The sequence below is a fragment of the Taudactylus pleione genome, unplaced genomic scaffold (genome assembly GCF_031769625.1).
Source record: "Taudactylus pleione unplaced genomic scaffold, aTauple2 ptg000061l, whole genome shotgun sequence".
Classification (NCBI taxonomy): domain Eukaryota; kingdom Metazoa; phylum Chordata; class Amphibia; order Anura; family Myobatrachidae; genus Taudactylus; species Taudactylus pleione.
The window spans coordinates 1,540,511-1,567,549 of record NW_028284463.1 but is presented as its reverse complement, the minus strand read 5'-3'; the positions used below and the strand labels follow the sequence as shown (position 1 = coordinate 1,567,549).

The window sequence follows — 27,039 nt, the reverse complement described above, 5'->3', positions numbered from 1 at the left end:
GTGAATGACATGTACATTATGTATTAGGGTGAATCTTGAATCTCTTGGACTGTTCCTGGAGATCAGAGAGTAGGTACTGTGAATGTGTCCCTGGCCCTCTGTGTAACCCTAAAGGGTGGGGGTTTGCTACCTTGGACCCCTCACAATCCCACTTTATGAGGCAGTAAGGGAAGACCCAGGAATGTGGGGATTCCTGCTCTGCAGAGAGGGTCTGATAACAATGTGCCCGGCACTGACTCACTCTAACTAACACACCCGGTATCAGGGGTTTCCTCCCACACTCCAAAAATATACTGGTAGGTTAATTGGCTCCCAACGCAAATTAACCCTAATGTGTGTGAGCGTGTGTTAGGGAATATAGATTGTAAGCTCCACTGGGGCAGGGACTGATGTGAATGGCCAAATATTCTCTGTAAAGCGCTGCGGAATATGTGTGCGCTATATAAATAACTGGTAATAAATAAATAAATAAAGAAATAAGTATACATTCAATTAAATATACCTTGTCTGAACTGACCTGCACGGGGTGATACCGTGAATTGCCCCGCTACGCTGCTTACTCTTGCGCCCAGAACCTCTCCAGGAAGGGCAAAGGTCACTTGTCAACAAGGATGGAGAAAGTGATATTGTGAGACCAATGTCAGACACTATAAAACCCCCATTGTCACTTTCTTATATCTGGATTTATCCCTCAGACAGGTTTAAAAAAAAATAAAATGTTTTTCTTTCATTGAGCTTAGGAGCTCATTCAGACCCGCTCGCTAGATGCGTTCGCTCGCTCCCAGCGTATGCAAATCCAGCGCACGCCCAGCCAGGCAGGCGATCGCACGGCAAGGCATTAGCACGGCCTCTATGTCTTGGCGAGCGTTCACTTTGTGTATGAAGACGTCCACCATCCATTCACAAGACGCCCACTTGCGCACGTCATCTCCAGGAAGTGCTTGAAACCACTGGTAAATCGAGCACCATCGGATGCGATCGCAGCGCTTACCATACCCTGCCGCAAGCACTGCAATCACTTCAGTGTGAAATACAACCAGGTGACGTGTACAATGACGCTGCCTGTTAATTATGCACGCCTCTGAAACGGCGTTGGGACATCAGGCACGCCTGCGTTCGCACCTCCACTCCCCCGTGCCACCCACAAACGGCTTGACCTGTCATTCATTCAGCTGGGTTGTCTATGTTGGCTGAGCGTACGCTTCCCGATCTTTCGCAGTGGTTCGCGCACGTGCATTGCGATGCATACGCATGCGCAGATTGCAAATATCGGCTACGAGCGTTCTCATCCTAGCGAGTGGGTCTGAATCAGCCCCTTTGCTCCATTTTAATACTGTTGGTGACTCTTCTATGCCTCATGCCTCAGGAATGTTGAATTGAAAAGCTTTGGTCTCATGAATATTAGCTCAGACCACAAAATGGCCACCCCCATTTAGAGTAGGCCAACTAGTGACTATCACACCTAAACACGGCCCGTTAGGACTTATGTTGACCTTGGAATTTAGATAATTCTCTGAACCATCGAAAAGGGATTTTTCTAATGGTGCAAGGCAGGGGCAGGGACGGAGAGTAACGGAGTTCTCCTGATGTTATTTCAGGAGCCAGTCACATGGTCGACATCACAATGAAAGAAGACACTAGAAAGTCGACATTGTTCGACGTGCCAACAAGCATCATGACGACATTCTCAGAACGTTGACATGTTCACAATGTCGACGTCTAAGATGTTGGCATGTGAAGTGTTGACATTCTCAGAATGCAGACGGTTAGGCGCCGCTGTGAGGGTTAGGGTTAATCTACGTGGGGAGATTAGTGATAGGCTTTGGGGGAGTTAGGTTTAGGCACTAGGGGGAGGGTTAGGGATTAGTAATAAAATACTCACTTAAAGCACCGCTCCGTCAGAGGTCTGCACTATAAGTGATGGTCACATGATCATCGGGACCCGGAACCCCCGCTGGAGCCGTTGCAGCCATCGGTACCAGGAAAGTGTCCGCTGGGTTACCAGGGACATTAGGTTAACATTCTTTCATGTCGACATCTCCTCAGTTTAGACATGAATGTCGGCAAGCTGCAAGCTGACACTTCAACCATGTCAACATTATCATGATAACTGTCGACCTAACATACCACACCCATTATGTCTGGCTATAATAAAAGGAAGGTAGCCATTATGTTGACAATATAATGTCAACAGTGAAATGGTCGACACAATATTTTCACATGTCATCATGCCACCGTGGTTAAAATGTCAACATCCAACATGCCACAAAGTGTCGGCATTTTAACTTTTCCAACATTTCATGTGTCAACACTGAATAGATCGAGAACGACGGTGGGTGTTGACATTTTAACCATGGTGGGCATTATGACATTTGAAAATATTGTGTCGACCATTTGACTGTTGACATACCGAAACCATAATAAAATAGTAACCCCTCTCTCCGGACTCCTGAGTTTCATTCGCTTTACAATCATATCGTTAGAATGAATTATGTTTTCCTCCATTATGAGTGTTCTGTAGAACAGACTCCGGGTAGGGACTGAGGCTGGTGCGCCAGGTATGTTTGCTGGGAATGGCTCTCGCCAATAAATCACCATATATCTGTCCGGGAGAATACAGTGAGTGAATAATCTGCAGAACGCTGGCACAGACATTAGTGGTGAGAGTCTGTAAAGAGGAACTACAGTATGAGAGTCTGCGATGCTGTAACCTGCTCCCCTCCAGGGGCTCAGCTGGGATATTCATGTGGGGCACTGCATGATCGTGACTAGAAAGAGACATTAGTTTTATTCCTCTTACTAGGCCCACAATGTCACTTCATGGTCTGCGGTATCACCCCCCGAGGCCAGTTTCACCTGTGTCTCACCTGCTACTACAGATATTCATAGGCAGAGATCAATGGGCTGGAATCAACCTGTCAGTCCCCCTCCCCGGGGGGAGAACAGTCACAGCTCAGTGCTCTATATCAACAATCACTTATATGTAATACCTTCACAATCCCTATTTTCCATTATTACACAAACAAGGGCATACTTGAAAACTGTCCCGGCTTTTAAAACTTGGTCACTAAAAGTTGTTAATAGTTTATTTCTTTACTACTTGACTATTAATTTGTATACAGTATGGTTCATTCTGCATGTCGGCTGTAATTCACACTTTGGCCCTCATTCAGAGCCGTACGCTCTGAGCAGAGCGCACGCTCTGAATGAGGGCCGCCCTCCATGAAGATGGAGCGTCCTCTTGGACGCTCATATAGCTGTGGGTCACCACCCACAGGCTATACGAGCGTGCAGTTTGATGGCCGCGATGGTCGTGACCATCGCGACCATCGAAACTGCGAGCCGGAGCCTGCGGTTGAGGTTTTATCATAGCCAAAATCACTCCCACTGACATCACTAGTGATGTCAGTGGGCCGGCTTCTGACGGGAGGCGTTCCCGTGGGAACGCCCCCGTCAGGGTGGCACGCCCCCGGCACGCCTACCAAAGGGGGCGTGCTGTCAATCAACATCGACAGCACACCCCCTTTGATCAGACACAACGAGCGAAGGACTTTCCTTCGCTCGTCGCGTCTGGCGCATGCGCACGACGGAGCTCCCTCCGTCGTGCGCATGCTCAGTCCAGAACATCGACCCACTTGCGAGCGGACAGCCGCTCGCGAGTGGGTCTGAATCAGGCCCTTTATTCTGTAGGAACTGCACGGTGTCTCCTCTCCTTGTCTGTATGTCACTTGTGTTCTCAATCCAGGTAAAATTGTTGCCTTTATGACATGACAGTGTGTATTGTTCAGAAGCATAATGGTGCATCCACACGATCAGACTTCCCTGGGCGATTTGAACGATATCGATATATTGTTATCATTCAAATCGGCCAGTTTGTGGCCCCTTCAAACGACCAAACGATGGTCGATGCGCGGGCACGGATGGTCGATATCGATGTCGACCATCGCCCGTGCATGATATCGACCAAGTTAGCCTGTTTACTATAGGAACCCGCGATCGTTAATCACGGGTCGTTATAGTAGTTGGGGGGTTGATGCATGTGTTGGATGTACGATATCGAACATCCAACACATGCAGGACGATCAGATAATGATCGTTATCGTTATCTGATCGTCTCCAGGTCTGACTGTGTGTACCTTCACTAACTGAGATATTCAAGGGGGGGCATTAATTACTTAGGGCCTGATTCAGACCCGCTCGTGAGCGCATAGCATGTGCGGTGTGCACACTGCGCGAGCCCTGTAGCGAGTGAATTTTCACTCGCTTCGGGACTCACTACAAGACGGGAAGGCTGTCGATTGTGATTGACAGCTCGCCCCGTTTTGTAGGGTGCAGGGGAGGTGGCTGGAGAAAAGGAGGCGTTCCTGAAGGGCGTTGAGGCTGGCATGGCCACGCCCCCTGGATTTAGCCACACCTCCCCTGTGGCTGCGCATGTCAGGTTGTGCACAGCGCCATAACAGGGCGGCAGTGCGTCCTGTGCCGTCCCCTGAGTGCATGACGTCACGCAGAGGGGGCGAGGCCGGCAGAGCCTGGCAGTACGGCACTGCCTGGAGCATCCATAGGACGCTTTCATCGTCTGTACAGGTTGCAAGGTGTGTGTTTGCGCACTCCGAGCGGCACGGCAGCAGTGATACAGGCGGCACTGGCAGCGTGACGCCCCCAGGGCCCTGCGTGTCGGCACTGCTTGCACACTCCTGGTTACAGCCCTGGCTGCCCCTCACTGGAATATGCACCAATTTACATCAGTACTTATTCCACATGTCAGTGTAGAAAATCTGTAAATATAGCGTAGAGATGCGGCCTGATAGCGCTGACAGTAAACGCGACTTTCGGATCTATTTCTTACAAAATCAATAAACAATGAAATTTCATATAAAGTATAAACAGCGCACCGGCACCAGCACAAGCACCAGCACCGGCACCAGCACCAGCACCAGTCCTGTTCTTAGTGCATGAGATCTATCCTATAACAGATGTATCTCTGCGCTCATACAGCTCGGCACAGCCGGCAATTCCATCTATACGCCCTCTGTATACTTAGCCTGTGTGTGAACGCCCCACTACCGCCGGGGTATGCTCCTTCTGCTGCAAGCGGGTGTACGACCGAAATGCGCAAGCTCGGCTACGGATTGTGCACTGCTAATAAACACAAGACCCAGCCGCAAACAGGACATGCGTGCAACCCCTAAATCCGCCCCTATGTCGTTTGTATGAAGTATTCACAAGACCATGCTCAGATTGCGTATTTATTTGGCGCAGAAAGCAGAAGGGTCCCTGGCCCTGATTCAGAGCGCTTGCTCTGAATCAGGGCCGGTCTTTTTTTTTTTTTTAAGAACGGTCTCCTGGCCGCTCACATAGCTGTGGGTGACCACCCACAGCTATAGCGAGCGGCCAGGAAGATGGTCGCGATTGTCAAGACCATCGCGACCATCGGGCTTGCGACGAGACCCTTGTGGTAGGGTCTCGTTGCCGCAAGCCCCAGAGAGATTTCGGCTCTAACAGAGCCGAAATCTCTCCCACTGACATCGCTCCGTCGTGCGCATGCGCACTGGCCCACCATCGACCTGGTTGCGAGCGCATAGCGCTTGCGACCAGGTCTGAATCAGGCCCTCTTTGCGCTAACCCCACTTACACTAAAAAACAAGATGGTCGCCAGCTATTATTTGTCTGGCATTAAATAACATATTTTATTGAATAGCTGGTAGAACCTGCCGCACTGACTGATTGTGTTAGCACAATACGTGTAATCTCACACACTTTCCCGGTGACTACAACAAACGTGGCTGCCACAAGCTGTGAGACTCACAATGTACAAATAAACAGCGATGGTTTCATGTCAAACACTCACTCTGAGAGCTGGGAGGGGAGTGTGATATTTACAAGGGAAACCCCAGACGCCCCCTCCTCAATTATTGTGACCTTGTGTGTGCCTGCATGTGTTTAATGTGACCTTGTGTGTGTGCCTGCGTGTGTTTATTTTATTGTGACCTTATGTGTGTGCCTGCGTGTTTATTGTGTCCTTGAGTGTGTGCGTGTTTGTTGCTACCGTGTGTGTGTTTATTGTTACCGTGTGTGTGTGTGTGTGCATGTAATTATATATATTGTGGCCGTGCATGTGTGTGTATGTTTATTGTGACTTTATGTGTGTTCGCGTGTGTTTATCATTATTGTCTGTGCATGTGTTTATTGTGTGTTCTTTCACTTTGTTTAGTTTACTGGTTAATCCCATAATGTGTATTTAACATTAGACACCATAAAGGGTCGGCCATTGTTGCATTTTATAAAAGCAATTAACAAGATGGTTAGGAATAGTGCTTAGGTATATAATGCTGTAAGCACATGGACATAAATTATCTACATTCTAGATTGATTTAATTTGGATCCCTTATTAGACATCAAAGAGATATATCACAAACGTGTGCTAAGGCTTATGCAAAATGTGTTATTTAACAGGAGTAAACTTCTGATCAGAGGGAAACACCCCTGGGGTAGAGTCTGAGAAGGAACTACAACTCCCAGTATCATCCAGCTGGAGCCTGGTGGACGTTGTAGTTACAATGGAGAGCAAGAAGCTGCATATTCTGTATCTGATTTTAGCTTTGACAAAGAGTTTGTCTACAACAATCTTCTTCTCGCCAACCTATTGTGTGCCCTAAGTAACAACTAATACACAGGTCAGTAAAAGCGTCCTGCAAAAATTATACTGGGCCCAATCCAGCAAGGAACGCAGTTGCTAATACATACGCAATCGGCCGCTTGTTGAGTTCTGCGCATGCGTAAGCATCGCAGTGCGACTGCGTGAACCGGCCACTGCAATCGGAACTGCGATCGCAGTGATTACGCAGACCCATCGCAGAGTGATTGACAGGAAGTGACGTTTGTGGGTGGTGACGGGGGGTGGTCGGGCGAATACAGGCGTGCCAGTGCGTTTCAACGTCGTTGCAGGGGCGTGCACAAATTATCCACTGCGGTGCCGTACACAGCATGAGGACTCATAGCGTGCGTGGTTGTTAACAATTTCTGAGTAAGGTCAGGGCTTGTGCAAGTGTGCGTGAGGCTGCGATAGTACTCGATGGTACCGATAATTTTGCTGTCTTGCTAAACACTATGGATGTGTGGTAAGTAAAGTGGGCATCCTTGTGCAGTGCTGCGATGGGATAGTGATCGCAATAAATTAGCATACTATCGGAGTTGAACTACGTTGCTTAATCGCTATTACATACGGTAGTGAATCAGGACCAATGTCTCTATCTTTTTCCAGCGATATTACCGCAAGTCACTCTCCATACTTGCCCTGTAACTGCGTTGCCAGCAGTGACTGGTACCACTGATCGCTGAGCGACGTTCCCCGGTCCCAATGCAGACTGCCACGGAGTTCCAAAATCCAGCTCCATCAATTATGATTATTATTTAATGTGCTGCAATATGACAGGTTTGGTATAATGACTCGTTATCATTATATGGAGCAATATAATTAGTAAATAAGTATGATTGAAGAAGAGGATTTAAAATGCAAATAATTATACCATGATCAAGGATTGACCTACGCCAAGGTCCATCCAGACAGCATGGCGCAATAAGCATTTAAAGCAAAGTTTAACATTACGTTCTTATGTTATTAGCTAATTCTAAGTGCAAAGCTTAGGAACTTGTAAAAAATAAAAATAAATAGGTGAATTAAGTACCAGGCTGGAGCGAAGCTCTTTTCATTCCTGTGTTACATAAACCAATGCCCTGGAACAAAATGGCGATCTGGGCATCTGGTCATTTTATCACCTTTGATGTATACCACACAAAGGGGAGGAGAAGTGGATAGCAACCAATCAGCTTCTGCCTATCATTTTATAGAATGTACCTTATGCATGCTAGCTAGGAGCTGATTGGTTGCTATGGCCAACTCCTCCACTTCTCCACTTTGTAAGGTGCGATACATTTCCCAAATATTGACGCAGCTACGACCAACCTCAGCATATCACGTCAATCAGTCATGACGTGTGTCTTACCACATGCTTCAAGGTGTTTTATGTCTTATTGTATTACTTTGACAATTTGCTATGAAGCATTATGACCCTCAGCACTAAATCCCATGTCAGGGGCCCCTTACATGCCTACTCTCCCGGGAATCGCGGGAGGCTCCCGATTTTCCGGGTAACCCCCCGCACCCCCGGAAGAGTAGGTACATCTCCCGCATCCTGCCCACTTCCTGGTAAAGTGGGCAGGATAGGGAGATTTTACCTGGAATTATCTGGTCCGTAGGGAAGGGGCGGGGCTCAATGGTGCAAATCACGTGAATTATCCCCGCCCCCTCCTCATGGACCTGCAAATCGCGGGGTTTTCAGTAAATTAAGCGGGGCCTAATCCCGTCTATCATCTGGCCCCGCCCACCGAAGAGGAGAGCGGCAGGTCCCCTCCCGCTGCTCCCGGAAAGGTGCCCAGGAATGTCGGCAAGTATGCGCTCTGCCCATAAGGTCTATAGGATGCTACAAGATAAATTAAAGTATTTTTACAGTTTGTAAAGGCACAAGGGTTTGTATATGTTTAAGACTGCAAGGAAAAACTAAGGGGGGGGTATTCAATTGTATTGAGATGTCCACTTACGGCGTCTTAAGTCCACCGCTTCTGTACAAGGACAAAACCAGCGAACGCACATCGGTTGTTCCTAGAAACTCTATGGCCACACAGAATGGGCAACGGGACCAAGACGCCGGAGCCTTAACAACTAGGTATGGGATCGCAGACGCAGGCTCGTGACACGTTTGGATTTGAGTTTCTACCGCCCTGTTACCGCCCATAAATGGTCACTGACCGTCAATGGCTTTGCGAATAATTCCTCTCAGCGACTGGCGCAAGACCATCGCGGCACATGCGTATTTAGACTCCAACGCATACAGTCCTAAAAGCTTGGTCATTTTGTGCCAACGCTCCCTATAATTAACAAAGCCTCCCAGTAATAAAAAAAAAACTCCCAGTAATAAAAAAAAACTCCCAGTAATAAGAAAAGACGCTATTTAAATTATATTTTTCAAAAATACTCATTCGGTTAAACAGTTAATTAAAGACGTTTCTCTCCGCTGTTGCTGAGGTCACTACGGTATATACCTACCGCTTGGAAACTACGGCTGATCCAGGGGACAGAAGTCGCTTTTCTCTACACAGCTCAATTGTCGCTGGTAAAAGTTTTACGAAAGTACTTGTTACACTGACACGTAATTAAATAAAAGGGGAGAGCGACGAGACAAAAGCTAATGTATGTAAATAAGACCACAACACCACCATTCAACCAGTGACCTAGCCGTCTACCCCCCTTCCCCCTGTAGAATCGACACCCCCCCTCCCTCTTTTGTTGTCTGCAGGGGAATGCAATTTAATTGTTCTAGGGCTGTTTCAAACTTTTTTTTTCTTTTTTTTTTGGCGGGCTGTCAGGGTAATGGGGGTTTAATTAATGATGGATACGCTGTGCCCCCCTGCAGGACAATGTGGTCAGTAAAATAAAATAATTAGGTGTGGGTTTCAGGGCAGGAGTGACAATTGAAAAGGCTTGGGGGGGATATTTTCATTAGCAGAGAGGATCAATCTTGCAAAACACAGCCACCTGTACACTGCGGGGGAAGCATTCGGCTACACACTTTCCTGCCACTGGTGCAATCAGATTACAGGGCACTGCAACCAGTGTAGGCTCAGGACTTGAAGACACTTCTCATCTGTAATATCTCAGGAATAGCCAGTTCCAAATATCCAAGTCTACTTTATGCCATATTATGACATCAAATTGTGTGTCAAAAACAAAAGTCTGGTGCACAGGTAATTGTGTTACCTAATCTCTAAGAAAAAAAAACTATAATGACAGCTTTATATTTCCCCCCTAAATAAGCGCTTTGCGCCCCACTATTGCCAACTCTCCCGGACTCTCCAGGAGACTCACAAGCTTCTCTGCGCCTCACCTCCCTAGTGATGTGGGTGATCCAGACCGGACAGCTTGATGACAAAAGTCACGATGAATTCCGTCATTGTAGTTCCGCTCCCTGGAGGACAACAATGAGATCGCGGAACCAGAACACCCCCCCTTCCTCCACACACGAACACTAACATACATGCAGGGGTGTATCTAGGGATCCGAGTGCCCCTGGCAAGGTAATGGACTGGCGCCCCCCTCCCCACCATAATTTTAGGAAGTGCCCCCAGCAGTAGTCCTCCCTATGCAGTGGCCCCAATAGTAGTCCCCCTATACAGTGCACCCAGTAGTAGTCCCCCTATACAGTGCCTCCAGTAGTAGTCCCCCTATACAGTGCGCCCAGTAGTAGTCCTCCTATACAGTGCGCCCAGTAGTAGTCCTCCTATACAGTGCCCCCAGCAGTCCCCCAATAGTAGTCCCCCTATACAGTGCCCCCAGTAGTAGTCCTCCTATACAGTGCGCCCAGTAGTCCCCCATATACAGTGCGCCCAGTAGTAGTCCTCCTATACAGTGCCCCCAATAGTAGTCCTCCTATACAGTGCCCCCAGTAGTCCCCCAATAGTCCCCCATATACAGTGCGCCCAGTAGTAGTCCTCCTATACAGTGCGCCCAGTAGTAGTCCCCCTATACAGTGCCCCCAGTAGTAGTCTCCCGTATACATTGCACCCAGTAGTAGTCCTCCTATACAGTGCGCCCAGTAGTAGTCCTCCTATACAGTGCCCCCAGTAGTCCCCCTATACAGTGCCCCCAGTAGTAGTCCCCGTATACAGTGCTCCCAGCAGTAGTCCCCCTATACAGTGCCCCCAGTAGTAGTCCCCCCTATACAGTGCCCCCAGTGGCGGCCATCCCCCCCATAACGTGCCCCCAGTAGCAGCCCCCACAATACAGTGCCCCCAGCTGGCGGCTGTGTGTTTGTAAACTGTGTAGGGCAGACCGCTCGCACTGCGGTTTGCCCTACAACTGGGGCCCGGGGGACTAGCGGGGTAGTCCACCCATTGGCTGCTGGTCGCAGTGCCGGACGGCACCCCCCCTTTGGCCGGCGCCCCTGGCGAGTGCCATCCTGGCCAATGGGTAGATACGCCCCTGCATACATGCTATCGCCATGGGGCAGAGTTTTGAAAACTTCTAAAAAGAAATAAAAATAAAAAATTGAGATGCTGATAAAATCAACCAATCACATTCTGTCTATCTATTGTGGGAATCTGATTGGTTGCTATGGTCAACACTTCCACCTATTTAAAAGTTTCAGTAAATGCAGCAGGAAAGGGGCTCACACCTCAGCGGTTTTCTGCTGAAAACCATGTGTGGTACTAAGCACTGCCCCTGTAATGCCACGCTCTCCCAGGTTCTATTATTATCATTTATATGTTTATGTGGCACCACGATTTTACACCACACTGAGGGTATGCCATTCATAGCAGTCCCATTGCAACTTAGGGTCTGATGCAGCAGTGGACGCAAATGCAATCACTTGCGGATCACAGTTGCTAAAACATGCTAATGCCTGCCAAAGCACAGCTGCCATAAAGACGCCCGCTGCTGTCTCCTATCCGTCCAAAGTCGCTCTCCTGCGCAAACATCGGTACCATCGACGCACATCAGGCATTGACGCAGCATGTACGGCAGGTCTGACCAGCCGCGAACACTGCAGCTCTCCTCGCGCAAATGCGATCGCTATGGCTAATTTATGCACGTCCATGAAACGGTCAGACACGTCTGCGTTAACTTAACCACCCCTCCGTTACCTCCCCCAAACGCCGACCACATGACATTCACTTTGCCGATGGGATCCTCTGTTCGTACGTAATCGCAAAGCAATCGCGACGAGTGCGCAGTGCGACTTACACGCATAAGCAATGGGATAATAAAACCTCGAACTGCGCTAACATCGCCACTGCGTCTACTGCTGAATCAGGGCCTCACCTTCGATGGACAATGGTTAGCGGAGATCCAATGGACAAGTCATGCTGTCCCGTAATAATTACGGATAAAATATTAAAGGCATGGCTGTCAGTAATCAACAATATACTGTATGCAGTGTCATTCTGTGACCATTATTCCATCCATATATATGTATAGTAACAGTTTATATACACTGCCATTATATCCCGCTATGCTTTACAATTGTGAGAAAAGTAAAAACAAGAAACTAAGGAATAACTGACTGACAGATTATATAATGCAGTATGACCTGTCCCGTCTCCATTATATGTACACACATACACACATGTCCCCTGGAGGAAACCCACACAAGCACAGGGAGAACACACAAACTCCACAGTTAGGGCCGTAGTGGGAATCGAACCCATGACTTCAGTGCTGTGAAGCTGTTTGTGTGTGTATTTGTGTGCATACATGCAGAATGCATATGGATGTGTGTATATATATTTTTTTTATTTATTACCAGTTATTTATATAGCGCACATATAATCCCGCAGTGCTTTACAGAGCATATTTGGCCACTCACATCAGTCCCTGCCCCAGTGGAGCTTACAATCTATATTCCCTATCACATGCACACACATATACATATTAGGGTTAATTTTGTTGGGAGCCAATTAACCTACCTGTATATTTTTGGAGTGTGGGAGGAAACTGGAGCACCCGGAGGAAACCCACGCAAGCACAGGGAGAACATATAAACTCCACACAGTTAATATATATATGCTAGCTGAAGTAATCGGAGTTGCCTGGTTTTAAATCTTCAAGTTATTAAGTTTTATTATGTGATGTTGTCCAAATCCATCCAGTGTATGGTCCAGAACAGGCTCCCCGGGACAAAGTTCTGCCCAGCGCACACCAACGGGAGGTCCGACCGGGACCCTAACCCCCCTTAAACCTGGCCAGGATCCAACTGGACCATCTCGCGTTGGTTTCACCCCAATTGGTGCAGGGGTGTCCGAATGCATAACCGGACAGATAAATAAACAAACCAATGAATGTTATAAAATATATAAACACACACAAACACTACATGTATGCACACAAATACCACCACACTAGTCACATACAGTAAGAGGGTACACAAATACAAATACCATACAGAGCACATATACGTTGAGATTTCTCTATCCCCCCAGTCAGACTGCACTCCCACCACCATGTATGAGAAATGTCACTGCAATAAGAGGAATGCTCTGTGCCAGGAGGGCAGCATTCTTCCCCAATCCCTAAACCCACTTCAATGCGGCTGAACATCTGGACGAGGATACTTGTAACTCTTCCCCCCCTCTGCTTTGCTCTTTAATTGCATTGTTCTCTGGTTACCCATGTGAAGGGGGATGGGACCGAAACTCCGAAACTTCTCCACTCTCTGCCTCACTTCTCATTGGCTGCAAGTTTTCCCTTGCTCACCTCTGATTGGACGCCACTCCTCCCCCCTCTTGCTGCTCCCTGTCCTGTCCTAGGATCTCCCAGCCAGGGCCAGGGGGGAGTAAGAGTGTATCAGCAGGGACTCTGGAGTCTGGACATCACTCCAGGCATTTGCCTTTCCCATGGCTCAGGGGGGTTTAAAGAGACCACTGAGCAGGACAGGGACAAGGTAAAGGACTGTGCTGCTGCTGGCCATGGTTTGCACTTGCTGAGGGGGACAAGGACTGAAGATGCTCCTCTTATCCCTCTGGATGTTCTTCCTGGGCACCCTTCAATCCATCACCTGCAGCTCCCCGGAGAATCAGTGCAACTGGAGAGGAAGGTAAGAGCCCCCACTTACCCCAGTATTAGACAACACTGGCTCAGTGAGATTGCCAGCTTAAAGAGGCACCATGGGGACAGTAAGCCAGGGAGGCAGGCTTACACTTACAGGCACATTTATTATACATTATTCCATACTTACTGTATATACTGTATGTAGTTGTGCAGGATCAGTGCTATTATTGTATGATAAATAGCAGATTAATATGGTATACGTTCCTTATGCAGACACGATTACTACTATTTGTCTTATTTAGCAAGAAACAACATTTCCAAGCACAATGTAACACTGCTAGGTTTTATTTTGGCAAAACTTTTATATATATATATATATATATATATATATATATATATATATATATATATATATATATATATTATTATTATTATTATTATTATTTTGAAACATTTTAATAGAAGCATCGGTTGCCTGAGTCTATTAGATCATCCCAGTTTATTTTTCTATTAGCAGATAAAGGATGGGTACAGTAAAATGCACTGATATCTGGGAAGCCAAGCGATGTGACTCAGTAGCCACCCAATGACCTATTAGGGAACTTCTAAAACTGGGAGTCATAATTTATAGCATGTAGATCCCAGCATCCATCTCTCCATGCCCATTAACCCCTGTCTGTCCTGGAATCCGCAAAGTAATGAGCTGGGGGAGGTTAGGAAGTGAGGGCTGCTGGAACCACTATGCAGGTTACTGACTGTGACTGATCCCTATTGTTGCAGGTATTTCTGTTTAGTGTCTTAAGAAAAAAAGTTTTATTAAAAAAAAAAAAGTTTTACATTTGGGCGCAACCATAATCGATGTAACAGAATTTAAAGAAGTTTGTGGTCAGTCTCTTGTGACCTTGGACAATTTGTGTTAAGGTGCATACACACGTAACGATTTTTTGAACGATTTAACTATAACGATGTCGTTATTGTTCAATCGTTCAAAAAAAATCGTTGTTTCTGAGTTATAACGATGAACGATAATCGTTCATGCGCATTTCCGTTTGTAGTTTGTAGTTCATCGTCCATTTTTGACTGACCAACTTAACGATTTTCATTAAGGGAAGGAACATTTTTTGTTCATCGTTGAAAAAATCGTTAAAAAAAATTGTTCACTTTTCAAAGGAAAATCGTTAACGAAAATTGTTCACTAACAAAATTGTTATGTGTGTATGCGGCTTTAGATTGAAAGCTCTTTAGGTTAAGAATCGGTGCATCAGCGCAGATTAGTGAGACAAGCTAGTAGCCTGAAAGTCGCTGTGAGGTAGAAGCAATTTGGGACTGAGGGGGAGATGCACCAAGCCTTCTTGGAGAGTGACCAAGTACCAACCAATCAGCTCCTAATTGTCATGTTACAGCCTGTGCTTGAAAAATGACAGGAGTGGATTGGTTGGTACTTTATCACTTTCCAAGGCCAAATGTAATAATTACTGTCATTTCCCCATAGTATTCCCTATGCAGAGAAGATTGTTCCCTGTGCAGTGCTGGAAGTGGGGATCTGATAGTAATAAATAACACTGACATTACATACACAGAGCTAAAGTCCAATACAGGGATTGATCCCAGTCAGGAAGTGGCGGCTGACTGCTGCGTTATTTATAAGACTCTGGTCCTGTTAGTATAACATCCAGAATAGAGGAAGTAAGGAGGACAGGTTGGGGGAATATCTGTCTTTGGAATCACTAGGCCCAAACTAGGGCCAGGCATAATCCCATACATCCAAATCATCTCTAGTTGGAGTTTAGCCCCAGTTAATAGCACTTGGAGACTAGTGGGAAGTGTGAGGTAGGACATGTGAAATGTGTCCCACTGGGGTCACTGAGGCTTTACTAGGCCCAAATATAACAGCCAGGTTTTGCTATGGCCAAATGCGTAATTATGAGGGACGCTACCCTCAGCAATAGCAGTACTCTCATTTCATTGCAATAGGAGAAACCAATTCCACTCACATTTAGAACCGTATCATTTGGAATACAGCTCTGTCAGCCAGTTTGTATAAATCTTCGGCCACCTGATAAACGTTCTTCACCCATTCACTCGTCCACAGCGTTTAGGGCTCGTTTAATGGATGCAGGGCGGCTGCCGTAGCTGACAATTCGATTGTGGCTGTTGCTAGTCTTTTGTGCCCATGTTTATGTCCCTCTGGTGTAATAAATACGCCTGCGTAACTTACGGCCGGCAGAATGTGAGCATAAATGAACATGAACTGTGTTTAGTACCCCCTCTGACAGCCTCATTCACATACCCATTGAATGCACCATGGTTAATATTGTCACACAACTAAGCACTGTCACCTTACGGCCACCCCGGCATCTGTTGTGCTGCAGTGTTAAAGCTGCTTCCAGCTGCTGTGTATATGTCTGTCATTAATGACTTTACCCAATTTCAGACCTAACAGCTCAATAGGGCCTGGGTGACAGGCTCGGGTCAATTGCTTTTTCCCAGGGGAGCCCGGAGCAGAGTCTGTATCAGGCAGTAAACTAAAACGCTTCCCTGCAGAATGGGGAGTATTGTGCTAAACTCAATGTATGCAGAAAGTCAATGATACTTATAGCCACATCGCTTTCAGGGTGTTAACCAATATTCATGAGTATACAGGCTATCAATTCACTTGGAATATCATGAATCAGTGATGTCACAGGATAATAGTGGAGTGATAGGCTGCACTGGTTACTAGTGAGGTAGTAGGCTGCATTCTCAGTGATGTCACTGGTTCCTAGTGAAGTAGTAGGCTGTATTCTCAGTGATGTCACTGGTTACTAGTGAAGTAGTAGGCTGCATTCTCAGTGATGTCACTGGTTGCTAGTGAAGTGGTAGGCTGCTTTCTCAGTGATGTCACTGGTTGCTAGTGAAGTAGAAGGCTGCATTCTCAGTGATGTCACTGGTTGCTAGTGAAGTGGTAAGCTGCTTTCTCAGTGATGTCACTGGTTGCTAGTGAAGTAGTAGGCTGCATTCTTAGTGATGTCACTGGTTGCTAGTGAAGTAGTAGGCTACATTCTCAGTGATGTCACTGGTTCCTAGTGAAGTAGTAGGCTGCATTCTCAGTGATGTCACTGGTTACTAGTGAAGTAGTAGGCTGCATTCTCAGTGATGTCACTGGTTCCTAGTGAAGTAGTAGGCTGCATTCTCAGTGATGTCACTGGTTCCTAGTGAAGTAGTAGGCTGTATTCTCAGTGATGTCACTGGTTACTAGTGAAGTAGTAGGCTGCATTCTCAGTGATGTCACTGGTTGCTAGTGAAGTGGTAGGCTGCTTTCTCAGTGATGTCACTGGTTGCTAGTGAAGTAGTAGGCTGCATTCTCGGTGATGTCACTGGTTCCTAGTGAAGTAGTAGGCTGTATTCTCAGTGATGTCACTGGTTACTAGTGAAATAGTAGGCTGCATTCTTAGTGATGTCACTGGTTGCTAGTGAAGTGGTAGGCTGCTTTCTCAGTGATGTCACTGGTTGCTAGTGAAGTGGTAGGCTGCATTCTCAGTGATGTCACTGGTTACTAGTGAAGTAGTAGGCTGCATTCTCAGTGATGTCACTGGTTGCTAGTGAAGTGGTAGGCTGCTTTCTCAGTGATGTCACTGGTTGCTAGTGAAGTAGTAGGCTGCATTCTCAGTGATGTCACTGGTTGCTAGTGAAGTGGTAGGCTGCTTTCTCAGTGATGTCACTGGTTACTAGTGAAGTAGTAGGCTGCATTCTCAGTGATGTCACTGGTTGCTAGTGAAGTAGTAGGCTGCATTCTCAGTGATGTCACTGGTTGCTAGTGAAGTAGTAGGCCGCATTCTTAGTGATGTCACTGCTTCCTAGTGGAGTGATAGGCTGCATTCTCTGTGATCTCACTGCTTCATGAATATTGGTTCAGGTAAAGCTGAAGATTGGATCTCCATCTTCATTGGGGAAATATATTGATTTTATGAGTAATTCAGTTTGCTCACCCTCATAGTGCATAATGTGTTGTCACTATAAAAAGGCAGCACTGTGCACACCGGGCCCCATTGCAATATCTAGGTAGCGGCCGGCGATATTGATCTAGCCTCCCAGGCTTTCACCCAAGAGAGCAGAGTGGGCGTCCTCTATTGAGAATGCGCAGAGTGATGCTTGAGCCGCCATTCTGCTCACAAAGAGGGGGGGGGAGGGTGCCTGGGAGGGGGTGGCCCGCTGCACCCCCTGGAGTTCTGCTCTTATAAGGGTAATAATGTATTTTTTGATGATTTTTACATGTAACAGAGAGAATCCATATTGGTGGTTCCAATAGACAGCAACAGCAAAGATAGGTGCTCACACATAGCAGACAATCAAGTGCATTTATGTATAGTAAATAAAACAGCGTTATTAATTAATATGCCGATTATTCTTTCTCTCGCTCTCTGCAGTGGGCTGTCTCTGGAGCCAAAATCAGTGGAACAAGTTTCACTGCAGTGTGCCGAGGGCACGGTGGAATGGTTGTACCCGACGGGGGCCCTTCGTCTCAGCCTTGTACCGCGCCAGTCCTTGGCTTCCCCGGGGCCCTTGCCCAGCCGCTTCACAGCCTGCATCAAGCCAGCAGCTTCATTCCGAGGGGCCCAGCTGTACCTGGAGAAGGAAGGAGTGCTGGAATTGCTGCTTTCGGAGGGAGCACCCAATATGCTTTCCAGGGTGCACTGCTTCAGTTGGCTGCCTCACCAGAAGGTGGCACTGTTCCTGCAAGCCACGCCTCACCTGGACATCAGCAGGCGAATCTCTGCATTCCGCTACGAGCTTCGAGGGGACTGGGATGGACGGTTAGCTCTGCCACTGACCAAGCTGAGCATGGAAGGTGAGCCAGCTCCAATTCACTCCTATCCAGTTATAACTTCTGCAATGGAAAATATTTCATGCCTGAATCCAAAAATACTCTATGATAGATGCCAAATTTTTGTTTTTGGGAGTCAGAATTTAGCATGAACAGGAAGGGGGGCGCAGTAATGGTACATTGGGTGTGGCTATATATATATCACATTGGGGCAAGCCACGCCTTCCCCTGTATGAGGCCAGCACTTGCTGAGTGCCAGGCTGCCCTGAGCCTCTTTCCCTTCTATGCCCTAAAGATAACCCTTCAATGTGCGCACACCTGCATTGAAGGGGCATTTATAAAGCCGGGTACAGACTAGATAATGTGTGTAACCAGTGACATCAGTTGCGACCTCCCGATATATCGTTCTCCCACCGCATCCAAAACCGTGGTGTTGTCCGTCGGATCTTCAGATTGCCCTGCACTGCAAGCGGATCCGAAGATAGGACGAACGTTTCCTGGAATTGCGATAAGAGTCCTGATATGCCAGATAACATGACCTCCTTAATTGGGTCACTTGGGCGGTATTATCTATTAATCTGTAGTTTTTTTCCAACACCAACCAAATGATAACCTTATTTTTTGGTGCACAGTTTAATTTATAATCATGCTTTTTAGTCAGCTGGTAATAACCAGTATGTTTTTTGCTGTGTGGGAGCAACCTGGAGCACATAGAGGAAACCCAGTCAAATGTGAGGAGAACACACAAACTCCACACAGATAAGACCTTGCTGAGGAATCAAACTTACAACTACAGTGCTGTGAGACAGCAATGCTAACCAGTGTACTACTGTGTCACCCTTTACATTTTATGCAAAAAAAAAAAAATATAGCTTTAAATGCAGTCAGTGTTGCTGATTGTTTAATCAGCCAGCTATCATCTTGAACAAAATGTCTGCTGATAGGATCCTCTAACCAACCAGATAGGCCAGACTCAATAAATGCTAGTGGTGCACAGTAACAGCTTAAAGGGGGTTTCCACCTTCACATAACATCTATTAATTGACCATTACACGCCCTCCTTCGACATTTACTAAATACATGTGTTTTTCTTTCTGGCTCCCTGATTTTCAGCCATGTGTTTATATCAGTAAGGGGGCCTGATTCAGACCTGGACGCTATTTGCGGACGCTCGTTCTTAAAAAGGGGCCGGATATTTAAATTGAGCGCTCGCTCTTTGCGGTGTGTGGACGCCTCTATGTCTGAGCGAGCGTCCGAAAAATGCGCTCGCTATTTTGTAAAGACGCCCCTTTGCCATTTACATCACACGTCATCTCCGTTATTTATTAGATTAATCGGGAACATCGAAAGGCATCTGAACTGCTCGCAGTGCTTGTGGTAGGATTTACTTCCCGCTATCACTGCGAGCAGTTCAGGCTAAAAGACAACCAAGTGACGTGGTCGATGACGCTCCTTTACTAATTATGCACTCCCATTAAACGCCTTTTTGACTGTTAAGCACGCCTGCGTTCGGATCTCCACTCCCCCGTTTTCAAGCACCTTCCCGTTACCACCCACAAACGGTACATTCTGTCACTCAAATTAGCAGCCCCTCGTTGTTTTACGAGCGCACGATTTCCGACCGCAATGACTGGTGTGCGCATGCGCATTACGAACCATGCGCAGTTGTGCGAACATCGCTTAGAGCGAACGAGCGGCCGCTTACGAGTGGCTCTGAATCAGGCCCACAATTCCTTGCTTCCGTTACCCTTGGACACAAGGCTGCTAACATTTAGAACCAGTGCAGGGAAAACAGCAGAGCGATGTCACGTCGCAAAGCGATGACAATAAGTAACTCCATCTGATGATGGGCATGGCTGAAAAGCACAGAAGTGAGACAGAGATAAGAAAACACTGTGCATAGTAACACGCTGCAGGGCGACTTGTACTACACTGGAGGGGAGATGTATCAAAAAAACTCTCACGATTTAAACTCTTCATCCAGATGTTTTCCCATTTTGAAGATAAAACTCGACCAGTGTACAGGTGCGTCCGCTGACATCGTCGCTGGTCGCGCTACAAAAACGTGCGCGCATCGCGCCCTACGGCTGCGTACGCTACGGCGCGCACTGTGATCGCTTCATGCACTTTTAATGGACCGCGGGTGTGCGCAAGCAGCACAGATGTAACTGGGCCGGTCTGTATTAGTGTGAGAGTTTTACTGCCGCACTCTCACATTTTCTAAACTCTCACCCTATTACATTTGGCCCGTCCTTCTGGCGAATGACCGTACGATATGTCGTTCCCCCGCCGCATCCAAACGCATGGGGGTCATCAGTCGGATCTTCAGGCTGAGCAGCATGTACGCCAGATCTGAGGATGCGACGGACGACCGGCGGGCGAGCGCAGTAGTGCGTACACATTTGACGATATGTCGGCAAATCGTTCAAAATATCATCTGGTGAAGGGGTGGGCAATGAGTGGCGCTCCAGCTGTTGTTGAACTACAAAGCCCAGAATGCCCTGCAACCGTTTTAGCATGGTCAAATAGCAAAACTGTTGAAGGGCAGGCTGGGATGTGTAGTTCTGCAACAGCTGGGGGGGCCTGCTATTGCCCACCCCTGGTCTAGTGTGTACCCAGCTGGGTTGCTATGGGAAACTTTTCCACCTTCTCTCAAAAGGTTACATCTCCCCCACACTCAGGGTTGGACTGGCCCACAGGGATACAGGGGAAATCCCCGGTGGGCCCCACTGCCTAAGGGCCCACCCCCTCTTCAAGGTGTCAGGTTCCAGACCTCAAATGATACATTGTTACTCTATTAGATCATGATGGTGAGTTATCTGGTGGAGCAGTACCACTGATCAATATGGGTGATTGGTTCCCTTCTATAGAATCTACACCTATTGATTAGCCAAGCATTTTGGGTGACTGGCCACACCCCCTCTGATGGATAACCACACCCCTTAAGCACGGGCCCCTAACCACTGCATTCCCCGGTGGACCCTTCATGCCCCAGTCCGACACTGCCCACACTGTGAAGTATGTAGTACAGTATGTGTCTGCTTCATAAACAGTGGTTCTCAGGGTATACAAATATATGTGTAATGGTGCATACTCACGGTCAGATTTTTATTCAGATCTGAACGATAACGATTTTAAAAATCGTTCATATCTGAAGGAAAATCTGACATATCTGACACGTTTGAACGATGAACGATGCGCCTTCCCGATGGTCAGATAACGATATCTGACATGTGATGTGTTTGCAGTCAGTTTTGGACGATTTCAGTAATTTTAATGCAGTCAAAAATCGTTCTTAGTTCAAATCGTTGGTAAAATCGTTCATCAAATCGTTCATCTGACAAATCTGACCGTGTGTATGCACCTTAATATTCGTGGATTAGAGTGGATAACTAAGCACTGGTCTGTGCAGTACAGAGTGCTATACAAATGTGTATTTAGAAGTGTTTGATGTACATGAGGATGATGATAGTAACTGGAGGTTATCTTAATGGCCACGTCAGGAAAACCCAGCATATATATATAGTTTGTATGTCTGTCTCCATACTGCGGCAGAATCTTCCCCAGACACCAGCATCCTGTAGTGGCTGTGAATAATCACTGATATCACTGTTGCAGATGTAACACTGTTTAGTAAATAAATCTCTGTATTTGAAGTCCAGGCAGGGCCCGAATGCTCAGTCCACATCCTGGGCTGGGGGTGGTGGTAGCAAACCTGCCTTGAAGTCTCCTCCCTTCCCCCAATCTTCCTTTCCCTCTCTAAACAACAGGGCAGTGTCCTGCTGGGACTAAGGATATAACCATTAACCCCATTAATTAGTGCGATAAGGAGTTATGGAGGAAGGGGGGGTTACTATGACAACGGACAGGGTCTTGGAGTTTAATCACAAAAACTTTTTTTTAGTCTCACATGGGTTGCAAGACAGAGGTTATCATTCTCCAAGTATCCCATTACGCAGCTAGAAACTGGCATAGAACATATGTTTTCTGTTCAAATCCTGTTTTTTTTCCCCCTCTAAATTTCTTTTTTCCCCTCCTCCTATAGGTGCCTGCAGTCCTTGCAATGACACTGAAATCCTGATGGCTGTGTGCACTAGTGACTTTGGTGAGCAGAGTTTTAATTCACTATGTGGCGCTGGTTTTCTGCAATACGCTATAGCTAGATTTAAAACTGTGCTGTATAAACTTGATGATGTTATATTGCTTTTCTCACGTGGAAATTGCGCTAAGCTCTGGCAGAATGGAGTTGTCCTCCCCACGCCGTTTTTAGTCCTATGTCCTTGCACACAGAAAACTTCAGCAGATTTTTTAAATATGTCAAATTTTCAACCAGAGTGGCTGTATTATGTGCAGGTGGAATTGTGGCTCATGATATTTAGCGGTTGTGTTTTTGTTTTGTTTTTTTTGTAGTTGCTCAGTTGTTGGCCATTTAAATAAATGAGATTGAACTTTTAGCTGTGAGGCAGTTACGTCAGTCCCCTCCGGCATGAGTGACATGTCTTATAGTATTAACTCTGAGGCTTGGCTTGGCTTGACTCCGTGGAATGCAATAATGACCCAGTCAAGCGTTCAGTCCATCCCCAACCCCCAATCGCCTTTTTCATCTGTGCTTGTACTTAAGCCCTCTTTTGCCCCCTGCTGCATTCTAATAAAGAGTGAGGAGAGAGTGTCTGCGGCCAGGAGGGGGGTCTGGGGAGACCAGGTTGCCTTGGCGATCTTGCCTCAGGGAAAGACTTACGATCTAGCTTTTGGTCCAGGCATAAAATCACTGTGGTCTTCAGTTTTATTTACTTATCCAAAAACCAGCTAGACGATAAAAGTTAAGGTCTTATTTTTCAAAAAAGTTCCTTGCAACACCTGGCATCGTCTCGTTCCTACCAATACGGTTGTACTCAGTCTCTGTGTTCTTTTCTCCACAGTCGTCCGTGGCAACATCCGAAGGGTGGTCAATGACGCCGAGCTGCAGGAGTCTGTGATCGGGATTAGCGCCACCCGCGTCCACCGACAGAAGTTCACCCTGTTTCAGCCTCGAGGACACTCTGTGAAGTCCCTCGGTGATATTAGGACTCCTCTCAGCTGTGGGGTTAAGCTTGGACCTGGCAGCTTCCTCTTCATGGGATGGGTCCACTTTGGAGACGCCTGGCTGGGATGTGCCCCGCGTTACAAAGACTTCAAGCGAGTGTACGAAGCCGCCGCGCAGGTCCGTGAAAATCCATGTGAGATCCTACTGGACTAATTTTAATGATAAGTTGGGATACGACCAATGGATGCAGGAGTATCTTACTGAGTAAGGGAAGGGATCCAACGTGTTAGGATTGGAAGACCACCTGTTTGACTGGTCATAGATTTCTGGAACCTTCGAAAGCTTTCAGGGGCCTTTACCACCACCCCAGGAACACTGCTGTCAGTCACAGTTTGGCCATCTATAATTCTGCACCCTGGACTGTCAATCTGCAATGGCAGGGCGTAATTCTAGACAATATACTCAAATGCCCTGCAAAACCATTCTAGATTTTGACCAGAGGTTCTGCAAAATACTGTATAGCCAACAGGATGAGGCACCTGACAAACTGTATCTTCTGAAGTAAACATGAAGAACTTTTTACTTTCCAGATTCTAATCCAGTCTTGTCAGCTTCATGTTCAGTTCTGTGACCGGTGCCGGAACCCTGAATGTGACTTTTTCTTCTGGACCAATCCCTTTTCCCTCTCATATTTGCACTCCTAAATAGACTTGCTAGAGAACTGAGCCAGTTCTTACACTCCCTTCATTTTGCGGGAGTTTATGTTGCATTTATATATACATGCAGCCACCTCCAAGATGGTGGAATCTCATGTACCTTCCAAGAGAATCTAACGGCAGCTTGAGACGAATCCTGGACAGCACTCTCCCAACGGAATGACATACGGTGGACAGTCCGCTGGCTGGCTGGGCATTCTGGGAAATGCACTAGAAAAGCATAATTAAGCACTATTGTGCCATTGGGCAGTAGCCTATAGCTATAAACTGGAGTTACTGTAGTACGAAGATATTACTAAGATATTTTGTTTTTATTTCATTTAATGGCTCCCAAATACTGATTCTTGGTTCATTTAATTTTACATATCTTACCCCCAACATAAATAGACACAAATCTGCTTTAAAAAAAAACAGTTCAGCAGTCATTTTACTTTTTTTTTCTAATATAATAATAATATTAAAACACCGACTTTGGAAATCTGCTCCCTCCAGAATTTAGCCCTATGTGATAACTCACTAAATCTTAAACAATTCTAACTACATCATTCAGTCTGCTCCTGGATGGGTACTGTAATATGCTACAGAGTTAAATCTCTAAGAGATTTCTTTTTTTTTCTTTTTTTATGATTTTTTTTTTCTTTTTTTTATTTATGTCCTTTTATTTTTTTTTTTACATTTGAATGTGCACTAAAATATTTTTTTTTTTACAATACCAAACTATGATTTGTGATTCCTTAGATTCACCATGATATTTTAATTTATTTTTTGCACATCGTCTGTGTAGAGTGAAGTCGCATGCAAGCAGCTCAAACAGTTGCTTATAGAAGGTGATACTGATCCTTTGGCATTCTGCCATGGAACTCTTTCAAATGCAGCCGTGTTATAAAAGGGGGCAGAGCCTCCGTGGAGGCAGCCATTTTGAAATCTAAACCAGTATCTGTGAGATTGCGTTGTTAGGAACTAGTAACGCCTCTGAGCAGAGTCAGATTAAGAGTTCATGGGGCTCTAGGCAAGAAGTATTCGAGTAATTCGGCCCACCCAGCCCCAGGCAGCTTTGGTTACCTAGTGGGTAATCTGGGACTGGTCATGAGGCATTTAGCTCACAAAATGGCTGCCTTCACGGCGTGCTAGATGCAGTTACACTTTAAATATTAAGAGACTAAACACGTTTAAAGAAGCGGCTGTGAGTGTTAATATAACCCGTGACATCACTGAGACTTTATGCAAATTAATATCGTAAAATAATAGAAAAATAATAGTGTTACTTCCTGCAGGACGCTATCATATAGGCCAGTGAAAATATGTCACCTCCTTACTGTAAAATATGATGGATCTGTGTGAAAATATTTTGTGAAATCTTACGTATTTTTTTTTTTATTATTTGCGTTTGTTGAACATCTAAAATATACTGTTACCTTAACTCCATGATGGCTGAAAGTTATTCATCCTAACCTGACACTTTATAGGCAAGAATATTTACCTGTGCACAGATAATTATTAAGTAATAGCCAATAGGTTTTGCAGTGGATTTCTCCCTTGTTTTATAAACTAGTTAATGAGACAATGATTGCTGCTGAAAAAAAGTTTATTTTTGCCATAACTTTTTTTTTTTTGGGGGGGGGGGGGGGACACACAGTAAATTTAAAATGCACAGTTGTGTTATATAACAATCTGCTAAAAACATGTACAAACGGATGCAAAAGACCTCATACTGTGATAGCTGCTATTGTCATTTAATTTGCTGCACAGCTGAGTGTAAGCTACTGTCCTCTGATATCAGAGGCGGCCGTCAGGAAGCCCGGACGTCCAATGTGTATTGCAAATGCATTATTATTAGTCATGAAGAATACATGTTGTGACACTATGTAATGTATGTACAAAGGCAACTATAGGACATAAGGACCGCTCAGCCCTCGCGGAGGTAATAGATATCGTTGCAATGTTAGAGCTTGATCACTGCCAGACTTTCTAAACACTGCACTGTCCGTGGGACACCCACCAGCGTCTTGTCGGGATGACAGGAGGGTGGGGGGGGGGGGCGATGTAGTTTAGTATCCTGCAAATGTATATGAAGACTATGTAAATATGCGTTCAACAGATAGAACTTTATGTAAATTACTTGTACAGTTAAATGTGATTTTTTTTTTTTTTTTTTGTATAAATTGTTCTGTATATGTCTTGTGATAAGTGTTTTATATATATATAAAAACAAAAATCTAAACAATTTGGGTCCTTTTAATTTTTTTAAACTGTGATTAACTTATCAAACTGACCGGCATCGTCAAAAAAAAAAAAGTGAATGAATTAAGATTTTATATAAATGTCAGTAAAGGGGGATGATGACTTGTACGGTTGCATTTATTTATATGCAGTAACGTGAGGACATCCACAATGAAGAAACAATGAAGAAAAATAGGGGCTGATAAAAATAGTTGATTCAAAAATATCACATCACACTTACCTGCCCTTTGCTGCTTCCCAACAGGAGTTCCCGTGGGGGTGGTCCAGAGGGGGTGGGGTGACACAATTTGCTTCATCACAGCCCCCCCTCACTCTGCGCTACAAAATGCTGCGATTTGTGGCCTCACTCTGCAAATCTGTAATTGTGTGATTCGCCGTCTATCGCGTTTTCATGTCCGCGTTGCGCAGACTGTACTGGGCAGGTGAGCTACTCTCTGGGGCATCGGGGGTCAGGGCAAGCAGCATAATGCGGGAGTCTGCATCGCATTTCGGGAGAGACGGCAAATACAGTGCATCCGGAAAGTATTCACAACGCTTCACTTTTTCCACATTTTGTTATGTTACAGCCTTATTCCAGAATGGAATAAATTCATTTTTGTCCTCAAAATTCTACACACAATACCCCATAATGACAACGTGTAAAAAGTTTTTTTTG

The 27,039-nt window shown here is 46.0% G+C and overlaps 1 protein-coding gene across 1 annotated transcript; it reads left to right on the top strand.

Annotated features, from left to right (window-relative positions):
* Positions 1-13,406: 13,406 nt before the first annotated feature.
* On the top strand, positions 13,407-26,203 carry METRN (meteorin, glial cell differentiation regulator). The gene is made up of 4 exons (XM_088464878.1): positions 13,407-13,646; positions 18,007-18,428; positions 22,450-22,509; positions 23,324-26,203. The coding sequence occupies exons 1-4, from the start codon at positions 13,555-13,557 to the stop codon at positions 23,638-23,640; spliced, it is 891 nt and encodes a 296-aa protein (XP_088321004.1). The 5' UTR covers positions 13,407-13,554; the 3' UTR covers positions 23,641-26,203.
* The last annotated feature ends 836 nt before the right edge of the window (positions 26,204-27,039 follow it).

Excerpts from the sequence above, each read along its gene's own strand:
- METRN (XM_088464878.1), top strand. The coding sequence starts at position 13,555 with ATGCTCCTCTTATCCCTCTGGATGTTCTTCCTGGGCACCCTTCAATCC. Across the intron at positions 13,647-18,006 it reads CAGTGCAACTGGAGAGGAAG|TGGGCTGTCTCTGGAGCCAA; the intron begins GTAAGAGCCCCC and ends CGCTCTCTGCAG. Across the intron at positions 22,510-23,323 it reads TGTGTGCACTAGTGACTTTG|TCGTCCGTGGCAACATCCGA; the intron begins GTGAGCAGAGTT and ends TTTTCTCCACAG.